This window comes from Brassica oleracea, chromosome C5 (genome assembly GCF_000695525.1).
Source record: "Brassica oleracea var. oleracea cultivar TO1000 chromosome C5, BOL, whole genome shotgun sequence".
NCBI lineage: Eukaryota > Viridiplantae > Streptophyta > Magnoliopsida > Brassicales > Brassicaceae > Brassica > Brassica oleracea.
Genome location: NC_027752.1, coordinates 44,207,984 through 44,223,586, shown reverse-complemented (window position 1 = coordinate 44,223,586; position 15,603 = coordinate 44,207,984). Strand labels below are relative to the sequence as shown.

The 15,603-nt window shown below is 34.5% G+C and overlaps 2 protein-coding genes and 1 long non-coding RNA gene across 5 annotated transcripts; 1 reads left to right on the top strand and 2 right to left on the bottom strand.

Moving 5' to 3' along the window:
* Positions 1-2,436: 2,436 nt before the first annotated feature.
* On the top strand, positions 2,437-3,082 carry LOC106293913. The gene has a single exon (XM_013729546.1). The coding sequence runs from the start codon at positions 2,530-2,532 to the stop codon at positions 2,908-2,910; it is 381 nt and encodes a 126-aa protein (XP_013585000.1). The 5' UTR covers positions 2,437-2,529; the 3' UTR covers positions 2,911-3,082.
* A 423-nt stretch (positions 3,083-3,505) lies between these two features.
* Positions 3,506-6,647, bottom strand: LOC106343491 (probable histone-arginine methyltransferase 1.3). Its single transcript, XM_013782721.1, has 15 exons — positions 6,295-6,647; positions 6,150-6,206; positions 5,979-6,081; positions 5,770-5,901; positions 5,546-5,649; positions 5,363-5,461; positions 5,224-5,293; positions 5,041-5,137; positions 4,898-4,952; positions 4,713-4,796; positions 4,521-4,598; positions 4,327-4,430; positions 4,069-4,241; positions 3,826-3,983; positions 3,506-3,747 (listed from the first exon to the last, which is right to left on the bottom strand). The coding sequence occupies exons 1-15, from the start codon at positions 6,490-6,492 to the stop codon at positions 3,670-3,672; spliced, it is 1,590 nt and encodes a 529-aa protein (XP_013638175.1). The 5' UTR covers positions 6,493-6,647; the 3' UTR covers positions 3,506-3,669.
* Positions 6,648-13,334: 6,687 nt separating this feature from the next.
* Positions 13,335-15,160, bottom strand: LOC106343963. 3 transcript variants are annotated; one of them, XR_001270070.1, is made up of 5 exons: positions 14,678-15,160; positions 14,041-14,421; positions 13,756-13,959; positions 13,576-13,605; positions 13,335-13,467 (listed from the first exon to the last, which is right to left on the bottom strand). It is a non-coding gene; the product is annotated as an uncharacterized LOC106343963 (long non-coding RNA). The 3 variants fall into 3 exon arrangements; XR_001270071.1 differs by having other exon boundaries at positions 13,576-13,959; positions 14,678-14,797; positions 14,905-15,160; XR_001270069.1 differs by having other exon boundaries at positions 13,576-13,959.
* Positions 15,161-15,603: the final 443 nt, after the last annotated feature.

Below are 15,603 nucleotides of genomic sequence, written 5' to 3'. Positions count from 1 at the left end.
AAAAAATTTACCTTTTACCTTTCTATTTTCAAACTCTAAAAAGAAGTGGAGATAGAGTTTCATACCTTTGCAGAACGAACTAAAGAGTGATAGATTCGTAAAAAGCTCACGAAATCGTATGGGTTAGGCCAAATAATCGTCCAAATCAGAGTGAAATTGAGTGAGTTAGGGTTAATGAACTTGGGTGAGAATTTGATTTTGTCTCCCTTTATTCGTGAATGGGAAATTATGGGTTTCATCCCAGAGAAATCGAGTTTAAAGAGTTGAAATCATGCTTGGTCGGTTCAAATCAAGTGAGAATCAATCCGGATATAATCATACAAAACCAAAAAATTCGATTTGGGATTCTTTCCTGGGCACGGGATCGATCGATCTATCCTTACAGATCGGTCGATCCGTGTAAATCGACCTTCGCCGATCGAGTGAAATGGACCAGGTCGATCAGTATATATTTCGCGTTTTTTTGTTCTGAATAATGATCGGGATCGATCGATCCACTATACCTTGTAAAGTGGGATCGATTGATCCCCCTTGTCGAACTCAATATATATCTTTTAAAAAAATTACAATTTTAAGGGCATTACTGCCATTTTAGAAAAAATTAGTCTAATAGAACATAAAATAATATAGATTAGTATAAAGGGGCATAGTTACCATTTTTTTGCTCTAAAAAACAGATTTCCCAACAAACTTTTACTCATTCCATCTCACAATATAGTTGTTTTTTCTCCTTTTTTAATATAAAGTAGAAATGTTATTGCAGTTGATGCATGAGCTTAGTATCAGCCAATTCATTGTTTGCTGTGTGTAAGAAATTATTCTTTACTTTTGCTTTTCAGCTAAGTGTGTCTTTTGTTTTGGGGTTGAGCCATTATTAGTTTCTGATGCAAAGTAATTGGAGGTTGATTGCTTGTAGTTTTTGTTTTAATTTTTGGTTTTTGATTTTGTAAAAACCATTTTTTATCCAATCAAGTTTTAGCTTTTACTTTTTGTTTTCGTAAAAACCATTTCACTTGTTAATCAAGAAATAGATTCCCTAAAATTTAGGGAAACTAGTTTTTCAAAATTTCAACCAATTTGTGAAGAAAATCCAAAAACCAATTTTTGTGGGTTTTCAATATAAAAAACGAATTTGTTTATTTTGTATAAAATACTATATTTTAATTAATTAATAATTAATTAAATAATATTTTCATAAAGATAAAATTCCCATACAATTTTTTTATCATTTAACATTAATGTAAAATAATTTATGTGTTCCATATATGTAGATAAATATAGATAATTTTAGTATTAGTTGTAACCAATTAATTATTAATATCTATAAATAAATTATTGAATAATTTTATTATACATACTAAACGACAGCTAAAAATTATAAAATTTAAAATATTTTATTAATAAAATATATTATATTAATTTGAAAATAGCCATTCAAGTTCTAAAAAATGAAAAATATTTCATGTAATAAAATTTATAAATAGTTTCAAAATTTTAAAATATTTAATTTTTATAATTTATAGATATTTTATTAATTATATTTAAGTATAACACTTAAAAAAAAAAATAATTTAAAACCTGGTAATGTTTTTATTTTAAGTAACAGCCACTATATTTTGATAAAATTTAATGGTAATTGTTTTTAAAATTATTATTTTAGAGCAATGTATTGCTTATTTTATAAAAAAAAACTAAGAATACAGCAAAACCAAAATCTAAAAACCAAAAACCAAAACCAAAAGCTGAAAATAAAAAATCTAAATCTAAAAGTTAAAAACCAAAAACCAAAAAATGAAATCTAAAACAAAAATCTAAAAACCAAAAACTGAAACCAAAAACTAATGGAAACAATCATCACTTTGATTATCTAACTATCACGTAACTTCTAAACATTGATATATACGTGTATTATCTAATTTCTTTGATAGCATATGTTATAATAGAGCAAACTGGTTTGATTTACATATCCATGAGTAAATAGTGACTTCAGGATCATCGATTTTTATCTACAATCTTCTTCGAGCCATTCAAGGTACTCTCGGATATATTAAATTCAGGATGATACATACTTAAAAAAGTCAATAGTAAACTACACACTAGTGAAATGGACGACTCAACTGCAATCTTATACAATTACAGCATTGCTATCTAATACATGTAACAACTAACAAGTATATCACAATAAGCTTCATTTCACTCTATTTTATTCCTTCCTGTCTCAAAACCCATTTGGTATCTTACTATTCATTTGTTCAAAATGGATATTATTATTGTAAAGAACGTAAGAAGGGCCCTGGTGCCACGTAAGGGCCCAGTATGGAATGCTTTGTACATATAACCTTGTACTTGTTCCTTGTTGGGTTGTAGAGGACCGAGATACGGTTCGACCGGTTTTCAAACACTGCTTATAATTTTGAAAAAAGGAAAAAGGCTCTACTCTCGATATTCCAACCGTAAAACAAAAAAAAAAAAAAAGTAAAAAGAAGAGAAAAAAGACACTCACACAACAGTCACACACACTCAACAGTAATGTACCAAGATCGACAAGGCGTTGTAGGCGGTGGCGGATCTACCCCACACGGTATCATACTCGCCGTCGTCGTCGTTGCATTGGTAGTTTTCGTTCCCTTCTTCCTCGGAGACGGAGGAGAAGCCATCACAGACGGGATCGCGGAGCTTCTCAGTCCAGTGGGACTTCTCTTGCTCCCCATCATCCTCCTCCTCACCATCCAGTTCCTCTCCTCTGAACGCGGCTCCTTCGTCTCCGCCATTTTCTCCACCGGAGAGCCCGAGTCCATTCACCGTGTTAGCGGATCTCCAGTAGGCGTCGCGTTGTTCCTAGTCTTGATCTTGTTCTTACTCTACAACCGCTTCTCCATCTTCGGTGGAGGTGATGACTCAGACGACTGATGCGACGTCGTTTTCCCAGATCTACTTTTTTTTTCTTCTTTATTCTTTTTTTTTTTTTTTTTTTTTTTTTTTTTTTTTTTTTTTTTTCTTTTCGTTTCATTTGACGGTTGTAGTCAACGGTTTTGTTGTAATGCAGTGAAACAGTTAATTAAATTTTTCACTGTTAAGCCTCCTCATCAGAGTTAACACAACCACATTGTTACTAACTTTACTATGTACACGAAAACCTTACAAAACAAATCTCTTACAAAGATCACTTTAAGCTTGCAGTTGCAGAATCTCCTTCGCTGTCCTAAGCCGACAGTATGGCATTTGTTCCTGTCGGAAGCGTGCAAACAGCTTTAACATTCAGCAGTCAAAAGTGAATTTCATAAGAATAGAAATCTCTTTTGCGTAGTCTTGTTACACTGTCATATTACAGAGCATGAGTTTGATTTTCTTTTTATGGTACTATTCCAAGGTTGAAAGCCTGAGCATTGTGTATATTACTTTGGATTATCTGCAGGTTTTAGCTAGAGGATAAAAATGTAAACTAAAGCAAAATGTTTTATGTTTACGTAGGCGTTTGATGCTATCAATTTAAAACAAAATCATGTAGGTAAATATCATAGATAACTTGATTAGTTGATAAGCTTGGATGTGGAAAAAAAACACAAAGGTGCAAACACTGTTACATGGAACCGTAGCCAAACTCATAAGGAACCTACAAACATGAATCCACGAGTCCAAAGATGAATGAGATTCAATGATCTAAAGCTTTTAGAGCTGGGTACTCGCGTTCTGTGCCGGTTCTTGTAATAACTCTTCTTCAAAATCATCGCTCTGTATCTGTATGTCCTGCTCGTAGTATACACACGTACACATAAAAAGAAAGCAAACATAACTATTCTATAGCTGCTGAATGCATTTTTTTACCTGTGGGTTTAGCTGCGGTTGTGGTGGTAATGGTGGCTCTTGTGCAGCAGGGTATGCTTGTGGCTGAGACATTCTATAGTAAGGTTCCTTCAGATCGAATTTGCCTGTCGATGATTGGAGGATTCCTCCTTGACTTGCACCGGGACCCCACATTTTAGCTGTTTAGAATCCAAAAGCTTTGTTAAAAATCCTGATAATACTTTTGAATGACAAAAAAAAAAACATAGGAAGAGTAAGCTGGACCTGATAGAGTTAAATCAATGGTGTAACTTTGAGCACTGTGAGCTACCAAATGAAGTCTACCAGTGATCTCTTGACCTGCCATCACATAAATGGGTTGCGCCAGAACACATCTGATCTGGTACCAATGCGTTGTAGGCGCACCAGGAGCAGTTGTGAGCCATCTTTGTACCGTGCTGTTGGAAAAAAGAATAAAACCATGAGTTGTAGATACACTTTGAAAACGACATGGCTTGACCAAAAAAGAAGAAGCAAAAGTACCTCCCGTCAAAGAGAACGTCGAACCAGCAGGCAAGTCCATGCACTCGGGTGCATACGGAAGAAGTAAACTTCAATGGGATATCGATCTCATAAAAATCTTCTTCCTGTGAAAATAAATTGAGAACGAAAGTTATTTACTCAGTTCCTTGACGTTAGAGAGCACCAAAGAACGGTTCTAAGTAGCGTAATTATACCTTCATCTGAGTGAAATCTATTGTATGAAACGTAGGGGGAGCTACCAATAACCTCGGATCAAATGCATCAACCACAGGCTGTACAATCCGCAGATATGACTCATCAATATTTTGGTTATGATAGTTAGAGAACAACTAAATACAATGAAACGGTTACAAACTACTATTAGCTGGTGTGTAAAACACATGTACCTGAGAAAAATAGCCTTGGTGTGCTGATCCAAACAGAGGTGTCAGATCAACACCATAATAGTTCTGTTGTTGCCAAAAAAAAGCCTGCATAGATGAAGAAACTGAGTTATTGAAACCTGAAGAAGAATTAAACTAAACATGTAATATCTCTATATTAGTCCTAAGAACAGAGTGACATTCTGTACCTTATTTGCCATTTCAATAAATAAAAACTCATCCGAGAAAGGTGCCATGTGAATCCTACAATGATAAAACAACATGAGAATCAAAATACATAATAATAATAATAATAGATATAAAGAAAAGCCTCTCAAAAGGTTGATTTTACCTTCCAACAGTGGGAAACATTTTGCCATTCGGAGACATGAAACGATCCCTAGCAATTACATACGATTCCAACATTCTCTCATTGACCAATAAGGTGCCTGATGCAAAATTACAAGGCATGTCAAATCACTTTGCCCACATATAAGAAAGTGACACATTGTAAAGTCTGCGCTGAAACACTTACCCATTGGTTCAGAGATTAAAATATCCGCTTTCTCAGGCAACTCAATATCCTCGACCTTTCCCTTGATGACCTGCCAGGTTCAACAACATCAGAAAAAATGCATATAGCACAGCAAAAGAAAAGTAATCAGAAGTCTTACTGTGATTCGATCAGCGAACAAGGGGTTACCAGCGATCAGCTTACGTGCATATTCAGCCATTTCTGATGCTTCTACAGCATACACATGCTTAGCACCAGCCTAATTCACCAAAGTAAGACATGTATGAAGGAGACAGAAGCAAAAATGCACAAAAGTCATTAAACAAGTCATCTTAATGCATACCTGGGCAGCAAACATAGACAAAATGCCACTCCCAGCACCCACATCGACCACAACACGACCAGCAAAATCTGAACGGTTCTCCATCACCGCAGCATAATATGTACCTGAAGACATAAACGAGGTGCTAAGAAGACAGATGAGATATTCTTCTGATGAATTTTACATCCTCTAAAATCAAGAGAAATGGAAGCAACCAAATACAAAGACGACCATATAATATTTACCTGTCCTGACATAATCTTGCAGCATGTTTTGCTGATGTAGAAGTTGTCCATAGTAATGGAAATACATTTTGGCCGAGGACGCCTCAATCTTCTCGTCAAACTTGCTATTACTAGCTGAAACTGTGGATGATCCTATAAACACAAGCATGACAAGACATTCAAGGAGCATTCACAGAAAGAAAATTGGTTTCTTTAGAGTCAAGACGCACCTGGAACAAGAGCATCCTTTCTCCACTCCTCGAATGAATCACAAAACTCCTTGCTATCCTTCTCACTTCCAAACTTTATATTAACTCCTTTAGAGAATGATCTCTGTTCCAAACGCAACAAAATAAACACATTACTGTATAAATATAGTAAAGTAAGTAACTTTTACGAACCTCCTCCGAGTTATCATCAGATACACATATGAACTGGACTGTCCCCAACTTGAACAACTGTGAAACAAAACACAATACGATCGAATTGCATATTGGGTCTTCTACACCAAAATTCAATCTTTCGAAATTCAAATAATTGTTTCACCTGAGCTGAAGCGAGGTCAAAGGTGAAACAATGGGTCGAGTCCGATTGGAGAAACCGGAGCTCAGTGACGCCGTCAACGCACGAGAACGTAGCTACGGCGGGAGAGGACGGAGAAGCGGAAGGGGAGGAGGAGAGATCAGTGACGGAATCGAGAGAGAACTCTAGCTGCTCGAGCTTTTTCAAAGGAGAGGCCTCCATTGCAGGAGCAAATTCGAAGCTGCGAATGTGGAGATATGTCTGTGTGGGTCTACAAGGAAAGCTGAGAGCTTTAGGGTTTTTCCGCTGAGAGCTACTACTTCCGATAGCTCAGAGTGGGAGAGAGAGAGAGAGAGAGAGAGATAGAGCCGCCACAGAGAGTGATGAAACGGCCGCGTTTTCGTAATTTATTGCGATTTAAACCGGAAGCAATTTTACCGGGAGCTTTCTAGACCGTATAACTCGCAATTTAAACCGGAACTCTTGCAATTACCTTCTATTAATTAACTTTTACAATATTAAACTTAAACTTTCACCATTTAATATATTCATTTAGTATGAGAAGTTTTGAAATCACTCTAATTTCTTAAACCGTATCAGTCATAGGCATTTTGAAATTCTTATTTTGTAGTATAAATAAAAAGTAATACCATCTAATATTTAGAAAGTTTTACGTTTTAATACTAAAGTAAATATAATATCTATCAGCTTGATACGTACATTTTACCAGTCTAACTAACAATATTGATATAAAATGTAGACATTGTATTTTGATATTGTTTGCAACTTTTCTTTGTTTTTGAACATGAGATTCCAAAATTCAAATGGTATCTCGATTTAGTTTTTGTATAAATACATTAATCCGTGGATACTACTACACATGTTCTTTGGGTTCTCACAAACTACCGATGTTGAATCAAAGAACAAAAAACATCGAAGTGTGAGCTCCCGTGACATGTGAACTCTATATGGTTCAAATGTGAGTGTCATAAATCAACAAGTTCTGCGAAACCAAAAAGAAAAAAAAAGTTCACTGGGTTTATTTCTTATTTAAGAATCGCTGGTAATCAAAGTTGTTCAATTTGAGTATAACCACTACTTTTCTGAATAAACATTACTTTTCAAAAATACATTAACATATTTTAGTATCCGTACAGTATTTATATTGAGTATTGACGTGGAAATGCAACAGATTTACCTTAGCATGCAATTATTTTTTCACAAAGCTTCAACTGCAAAGTTTTCTTTTTTTTTTTTGAGAAATGCTTCAAATACAAAATTTGCTATATAAACTTCATCGGAAAGTTTGGTCCTATTGGTAATGGTTGTAGCTTTAAAATTTTTGCTGTAGAAAAAAATCTGTAGACTTTTTGTTGTGGCTTTAGATTTCAGTGCTGTAGAATTTTATGGAAATCACTAAAAAATTGCTTTGGATATTTGGCTCTGCAGAGCACTTGTACAGCTGTAGGTTATTTCAAAAGTTGTGGTTTCAAAAAAAAATTTAAAGCTTGATTGCTCTGAATTTGGTGCTGTAGAAATAAATAGGACTGTGGACAGCACCTACAACAACTATCAATCACCCCCTTTGGGGTTGATTGGCAAGTGCTTTAGAAGTGCTGTAAGATCTTTCTTCAGCCTAAATTATTTCTACAGTCCAAAATTTTGCCAATCATGCTTTGTAAAGATTTTTTAATTTACAAATTTTTCTTTCTTTTTTATTTATTTTTAGCTGTGGAAAGCCATAAATCTAGAGCACTTATTTTTTGCTTTAGAAAATTTATATGTAAGTCTTTAAATCTTCTTAAACCTACAGCTAATATTCTACAGCAAAATTATCTACAGCCACAGCAAAAAAAATCTACAGATTTATTTTTAAAGCAAAAATATAAAAGTACAGCTCTTTCTAATTCTATTTACCAAATGCCTGTATCTCTATTGAGCGTTCATTTTTTTTTTAAAAAGTATATATTTTATAAGTGAAAAGTTATATCTTTTTAGTTGGTGGGGGTGTTTATGGTTCTTTCTAGGATTCCAACTTGGCCAGCCTTCTATAAAGAGAGACCTTGTGTTTTGAACCCTAAACCATCAGAACTCACGTTCCTTCACATGCTTATATGCATCTTTAGATAAATACAAGCAAGACACATCTATATCTCTCTAACGTATTTTCCTCTCTATATAGTATTATAATGGGAGGTTCTTGGCGTTTCTTGTTTAGCTTCTTCGGCAGCTTCATGGCATGGTGGAGGAGAAGGCAGCGATCAAACCCGGCAGGAACAGACGACGAGATGTATGGTGAAGATAGTGAAGGCAACTTCTATAATTGGTACGTCGTCGAACCGGCTATTAACCGGAAATCCACTGATTTCATCAGAAGGTTCCACGAGACTCGTGACTGATTCCATCACCTCTTTATTCTTCTGCTTCTTCTTCTTCAGCTTCAGGTTATTTAAACTTAGTACTTTGGAAGAAACTTTGTTCTTTTCTCGTAGTGTGTATGTGTGTTTATATGTGATTCCAATAAATATAATCATAATTCGTTAAGTCCGTCGAGTTTGTTATGTGTTTTTTTTCTCTGTTTACATTATTATTGCATGCACTAATTTTTTTTGATAAGGATGTGAATTCATTTATCAAATGAGAGGGTTTGTACATGTACAAAAGAAATAAAAGGGAAGCAATCCTAAGCCAAAAAAAGAGAAAAAACAGAGGAGAGCTTATTTAGAACTGAAGATTATGAAGCACCATTACTCGTATGTCAACCAGATACTCATGAGGTTTTGAAACGTGTGACGATGCTTCCTGGCCAAGATTGCATTTCTGACTTGCCTATCAATTTCTTTGAAGGATACTTCCGGGGGTGTCTGTATTCCATTGTGGAGACGGTTGTTACGCTCGCGCCAAAGCCTGTAGATGACCGCTTGAGCTGTAACTTTGCGCAGGGTAGAAGGACAGTGAGAGACCTTCAGTCCAATCCAAGTGAGAAAAGCCTCACATGTGTGGAATAATATCGGTCTGTACCCTAACCTCCTTATCACAATCTTCCATATTTGCTCAGCATACGCGCATCGCAGGAAGATGTGATCCCGCGTCTCGTGGTAGTTGTTACAGACACAACAGCAAGTATCGATTTGAAGCCCCCAAGAAGCCAATCGAGATCGTGTAGGAAGTCTATCAAGCTGCGCCACCCACATCATGAAAGCATGGCTAGGGATGAACTGTATAGGTTGAACTTTTTATAGTGACTGGGCTCACCCCGAAGGGCCACCTCGCCAGAAATCCCCGTAGGGATTTTTTAGCTAACCCAGTACCACCCCGCTTTCCCCGAGTATCGAACTGGCGACCTCGGGTAGTCGTGTGTGAGAAATGTTCAGTACTACCACTAGGCCACCTGACGTTCTCACTACTGATATTATAAACGCTGGTTTGTATTTTAGCAAATATAATGGATGAATCTATGATTTGTGGATAACAAATAATAAAAATATAAACCAAAACACTTCAAATTGGTTACTTCCACATACATTTGTTGTATCTTTTTGAAGGATGATATCTCTTGATATCAGATACAAAACTCTATTGAATCATTGTAAACAAATAATCTACTGGAATTAAACCACCTAGCTGATCATTTAGGCGTCGAATGAGTTTATTTTTACGTCCAATATACTATTCTCATGGAATGAATAAGATGTATCCTCCGAAGGAAGAAAATTTTATCCCTTCAGAACAATGTAGAAAGTAATTCACATGGGGCTTACATAAAGCCGTCAAGCCGTCAGTGAAATGATGGATTTAATCATTCATTGTATGCGAGAAGATTAATATATCTTTCTTAATGTTATATTTTACATGAATTTACTATGATTTTTGGTTAACATATATGTATCTTCACGAGACAAAGTTGAAGTGTCTCATCATACGTTGGCTAAATCATCTGTCAATTCTTATTATAAGACGATATGCACAAATAATGAAAATCATTTTTAACAATACTAACTTTTGGAAAGAAAAAAAGAATATATGTTAGAAAGAAAGAGCTTTTGTAGGCACAAATCGGTATTAAAGCAATGAGAATCATTCAAAGAACGATATGCCTATATCCAAGAAGAAGAAGGAAGATAGTTGTATCACTCATACATGTGCCTCCTTTGCATTTGTATTTTACGTCCCAAACTCTAAGCCAACTTTAAAGCACTGCTTTGGGGTTAAGTATTCACTTTTTGAATTCTTACAGTGGAAGCTTCTCACATTTCTTATTTTGTGTGATATTTTGGGACATGTCTTAGTCTCTTTTATTTTACATTTTCTCTCCGTTTTGTGATAATATGCTGATTATTTTATCAAGACAAAATTTGTACACGTATACGCTCAGTCACATGATTCTTTCCAATTGTATATACAAGCATACATAGTTTGTGTTGGTGATAATCCAATATGAATTGTTCTCAAATATTACTTTAAAAAAAAGAAAAATTCTCATTCCCCAACTTAAGCATTCCACAAACTAGTATATATAATATTAGATCTTAAAAACTATGATTAATTTAAATTAGATATGCATATTTTTCAATTTAAATTATAGTATATATATCATTCCACAAATTTTGTGTTTTAACTTGTTTAGTAAACATGGTAAAGTGGATAATTAGTTCCATTTATCACGGAAACTAAAATCAGACAATGTAGGATATAATAAAAGTGAATCGTGATGTTTTCTACCATTTAGGAAACATGGTAAAGTGGATAATTAGTTCCTTGCAATCAGGAGGAACAATTCAAGTTATTGGTTGAACAAAGTTACACTATGAAGTATGAACCAATCATAGACGATGTGTGTTGGCAACGTGCGAGTGGTATTTTGTTGATCACTATCTCACTGATCTAATATCGTCCATCTGACGAAACAAACCAACGGCTTGGATTTGGTTTTGATATTTTCAAGCATCTAAAATACCGTCCACCTATTTTATTTACGTTTTGTAGGTTCAAAGGGACATATAAAACTGTCCAAGTCTCTTTATTCTTCCCAAAGCTTACATTATTGATCATCAAAAACTTGCGGAAATTATGTGATCTAATGATTAAAACAAAGAGTTTTGAGCACAAGAACATCGTAAAAATACTAGGGTAACGCCAGACTTGGAAAAACCAATCATCGTAACGGGTAATGAAAGTTAATAAGTCCACTTTTCTTGAAAATGTTTTACTTCCTGATTGATACCATTTTTTGTTAGAGTTTATGTCTCATGGAAGCCTCTACAACTTCATACACAAAAGAAACATGTGTCTTGGAAGTGCTTCATACTTCGTTACAAATCTCAGATAGAATGAAATATCTTCACGAGCAAGACATTTATCACGAAAACCTCTTTATCAAAAACCTTTTGGTGGACAGTGATAAGGTTGTCAAAAAAATTGAACTGTTTCTCTACATGCTTATAGTTTTAAATCTTTTTAGACATTTACATTTCCACATGCTTTATTAGTTGACATGTGTACATCTGTTTATTACATGACATGTGTGCAGGCACGGCCCTGAAACTTGTAAAAACCCATTGGGCCGGAAGCTTAAAAACATTTTGGGTCGAAATTAATTACAAAAACAAGAAAAAAAATTGTAGCTACAGAAAATCGAATCCATGAACGACAACTTATTTACTCTGCATCTTTTACAGGTTGAACTAATGAGACTTTTGTTAAAACGAAGGATGATAATTTATCTATTTTAAAAATGGCCGGAAGCTGATGCTTCCTCCGCTTCCTGCCAGGGCCGCTACTGCATGTGTGTATTGCAGTTGTGGATACCCAATGACGTGTGCATGTTTGTTTATTACCTTTGTTTATTACATGACATGTGTGTATTGCGATTGAGGATACCCAAACAATCCCTTTGTAAATGATGTAAGGAAATGATTAATATTTTTCTACCTTTGTTTCAGGAAAACGTGTCTGCTGAAGTAGTTGCTAGTGATGATGTCTCGTATGATAACCACATTTTTATATAGTATCACTAGGATCGGCCCGCCCTACGGGTGGGATATAATTGTATATGTCTATATTATTGTATATTTTCTTTGCATATGTTTTATATTAGGATTTGAAAAAATGTATAATAATGTTTATGGTTGTTAAGATGTTTGGGCATAGAAAAAATACGTTTTAGCTCTTATTGGTAGTGTCTTAGATTTGTTTTGGAACTAATATGTGTTAGTGTTGTTTGCTTTACAAAATGATATGTGCGAGGAAATGATTACCGGAGGTCAACCGCATGAAAAATTAGATGTGGTGTGAGTGAGGTTGTATGCTTTCGAATTAATGCGTTAATTTTGTTTAATCCTTACATAATAGTAGAAAAGAAACAATAAATTTTAAATAACTAAATAGGGGTAAACTGAACATTTAACATTTTTCTTAATTAGTGTGAAAAAATTAGAACATCTAATCTGAAAAAAGTTGAATATTATATAATACTGGTGTAGTTTTTTATGTGTGAGTATAGTTTCAATTAGAAAAAAATGGTCTGCTAATATATATTATAACAACTCCGTGAGCTTTCATTTTGTGGTTGTTTAATTGTTTTGTTAAAATAATTTAGTTTAATGGCTAACTGTTAATATTTTTAATGGAGTTAATAAATAAAATATTTTTTTACAGTGGCATTAAAAAACATAAGTATAATAAATATGATGATATTTTAATAATCTCATAAAAATATATTAACCTTTTGACAAAAAAATATTAACCTTTTTATATATAAATGTTTTGTAATAGTTAGATATTATGTTTTACATTGTGGAAAGCGAATTTATTTTGTTAGGATTATATTTAATAGATCATAAAGCAAAGGATTATTTTGAATCTCTAATGGATTATATTTAAAAATATAATTATACTGAGTGCGGGTTTATAACTCTAATTTATAATAATAACTAAGTTTATTTTTAGCAAATTTTAATGAGTTTTCAGAATTGTCGTGCATGTGAAAATATAAATTTAACCTACTTTTGTTTATATTTAAAATAATATATTTGAAAAATGTAACTCTAATTAGTAAGAATATCATATTCTAATAATTAAACCTGAGCATTACAAAAAAATTTCTATATATTTGGACATCGGTTTATAACGAATGTGTATCATTGAAATTAACAGGATGTCTTCATGTCTTCACGCCTCTGTATAGCCTCATAACACCTGAAAGGGAGGATAACATTTTTTTAATCAATAATATTCTCATGTACGATACAACAACAAAAAAGAATATAAAAATCAAAGAGCAAAAGAGAAAGGAGGAGCTCTCACTTATCACAAATCTGACAGTATTTGCACCGACTGCATACCCAACGATTCAAGATACCATCACCGCACAGCAATATGTGCAAGAAGTTTGCAAGTGGACAGCAATAAAGTCCTCAGTTGTCGCAAAAGGAAAACAAACGAACAAAAAAGATAGTAAATTACTTTATAGAAAGTAAAGATTACTTTATGCATTTGCAGCAGATCCTTGGAAGCATTCCCAGATAAATCAGTCTGTCCAGAAGCTTTTAGAGCCTTTTTGGTAATTGTTTTCTTGATCATTGCTTTCTTCTTTCTCTTTGTGCCATCTTCTTATTGACTTATTTGGTATATGTATAAGATCCTCTGCTGCGCTTGGCCGGTAGTCACCATCGAAATATGCGAGCCTAGCTGCAGTAACCATAGCTTTACATTCATCGTTTGCATTAAAAAAATTGATCATTTCTACATATATAAAGTTGAGTCAGTAACCTCAACAGAAACTGGCATGGTACTGTTCCAGGTTGTGTATGAAGCACATGTTACTAAGCTTTTGTTCTTAACATTCTAAACTTCTTTCCTCTGTTCTCTCTCGTTCAACACTGAACTGCAACTCAATGTTTCTTGACCTGTAACGGTGTAACCTCGTATTATTTCCAAATCATCTTCGATTAGTGGCAACCGGTTCTCTGCGTACTTCATGATGAGTGTGCATATATTCTCTGCTTTGACCCGTCTTGCGTTTATAGTTGTTACAACCGCCAAGAAGTGATCAAGTTGAAGGTTCGATTTACAATGATATATCTACATCTTCTGGTATGTCATGATTATCATTGCAGGCTTTCCAAGCAAGCAAGTCGCAGCAATGGTTGCCTGAAACCCTCATGAACATACAGAACAATCAACAAACGGTTTTAAATTGTCTTATTCAACATATGTCAAACAAAAATCTAAACAGTAAACTTGGTAATAAGGATTCAACATGACAGAAACATTAAAAAATATGACAGAACAATCAACGCACAGACTAAATATTCCTCATTTAGAAAACGTCAAACAAATATCTGAACAGAAAAACTTAATAAGGCAAAAATTAAAATTATGAACGCAAGCTATAATACATAACAACCTGTGAATCCAGTATGAGCTTATCCACTCGCCTGATTTCGCCGCCGCCTCAAGACGTTCCTGGCCTCCCAGAAACGGATCAACCGCAATTCAAACGGTGGAGGAGCATCGTCGATTCGGTCTTCAAATCAAAAAGGAAAATTGATGCGCTAGCCAGTTCTCAGAAAATAAGTTTAATGGTTAGTTTTGAGGGATTGAGGAGATGGTTTTCAGAGGAGGAAACCTGACCTTTTTATACGGGCAGATACACCGCCTCGCAAGACGGAACTTCACATTGATGGCTATATAGTGATTGTTCGAGTTAAGAAGAGGTTAAATGGGATGAAACGGAGGCATTTCGACTAATGAAGAAGAATCTCAACCGGCCTAATCGAATCCACCAATAGAAGAACCCTAAATTTCGATCAGACGCGGTAGAGGAGATAAAGGTTACTCAATATTGGGCTCGGTCACTTGAGTAAAGCGTGAAGACCAAAACTCAACTAAACCCAATAAATGTCGTTGGTTACTTAATGAAACGCATAATATTTAGAGGATAGGGACACGTGCTACTAAAGCTTCGAATTTGTGACTTGGCATTTGACGTGGACCCCCTAGAAAAGAGGCAAATTCTATTTTATATAAATATAGATATGTATTTAGGGTTTTCTGCAGAAAAACCCTCAATGTGGTTTTTTTTTGCAAATTAATCCGCGAACTCAAAAACCCACGGGTCAACCCTCCAAGTGCCAGTCAAACCGCAATATAACCCTCGGCCGTATTTATGTGTATTTGACTGTGTATAATTTTAACATTTTTTCAATACTAGGTCGTTTTGGCGCTAATTTTTTAATGAAAAAAATTTGTTGAACTCGTGGTTTGAAATTTGAACCTTAAATACCATGTGCATGCTATATAACCATCTCGGCCAACAAATATATTTGTTTA

What these genes read in the sequence shown, in the direction of transcription:
- LOC106293913 (XM_013729546.1), top strand. Translation starts at nt 2,530, where the DNA reads ATGTACCAAGATCGACAAGGCGTTGTAGGCGGTGGCGGATCTACCCCA.
- LOC106343491 (XM_013782721.1), bottom strand. Translation starts at nt 6,492, where the DNA reads ATGGAGGCCTCTCCTTTGAAAAAGCTCGAGCAGCTAGAGTTCTCTCTC. An exon ending in TTTAATCTCTGAACCAATGG is followed by an intron (nt 5,138 to 5,223) that starts GTAAGTGTTTCA and finishes ATTTTGCATCAG; the next exon opens with GCACCTTATTGGTCAATGAG. An exon ending in AACCGCAGCTAAACCCACAG is followed by an intron (nt 3,748 to 3,825) that starts GTAAAAAAATGC and finishes TACTACGAGCAG; the next exon opens with GACATACAGATACAGAGCGA.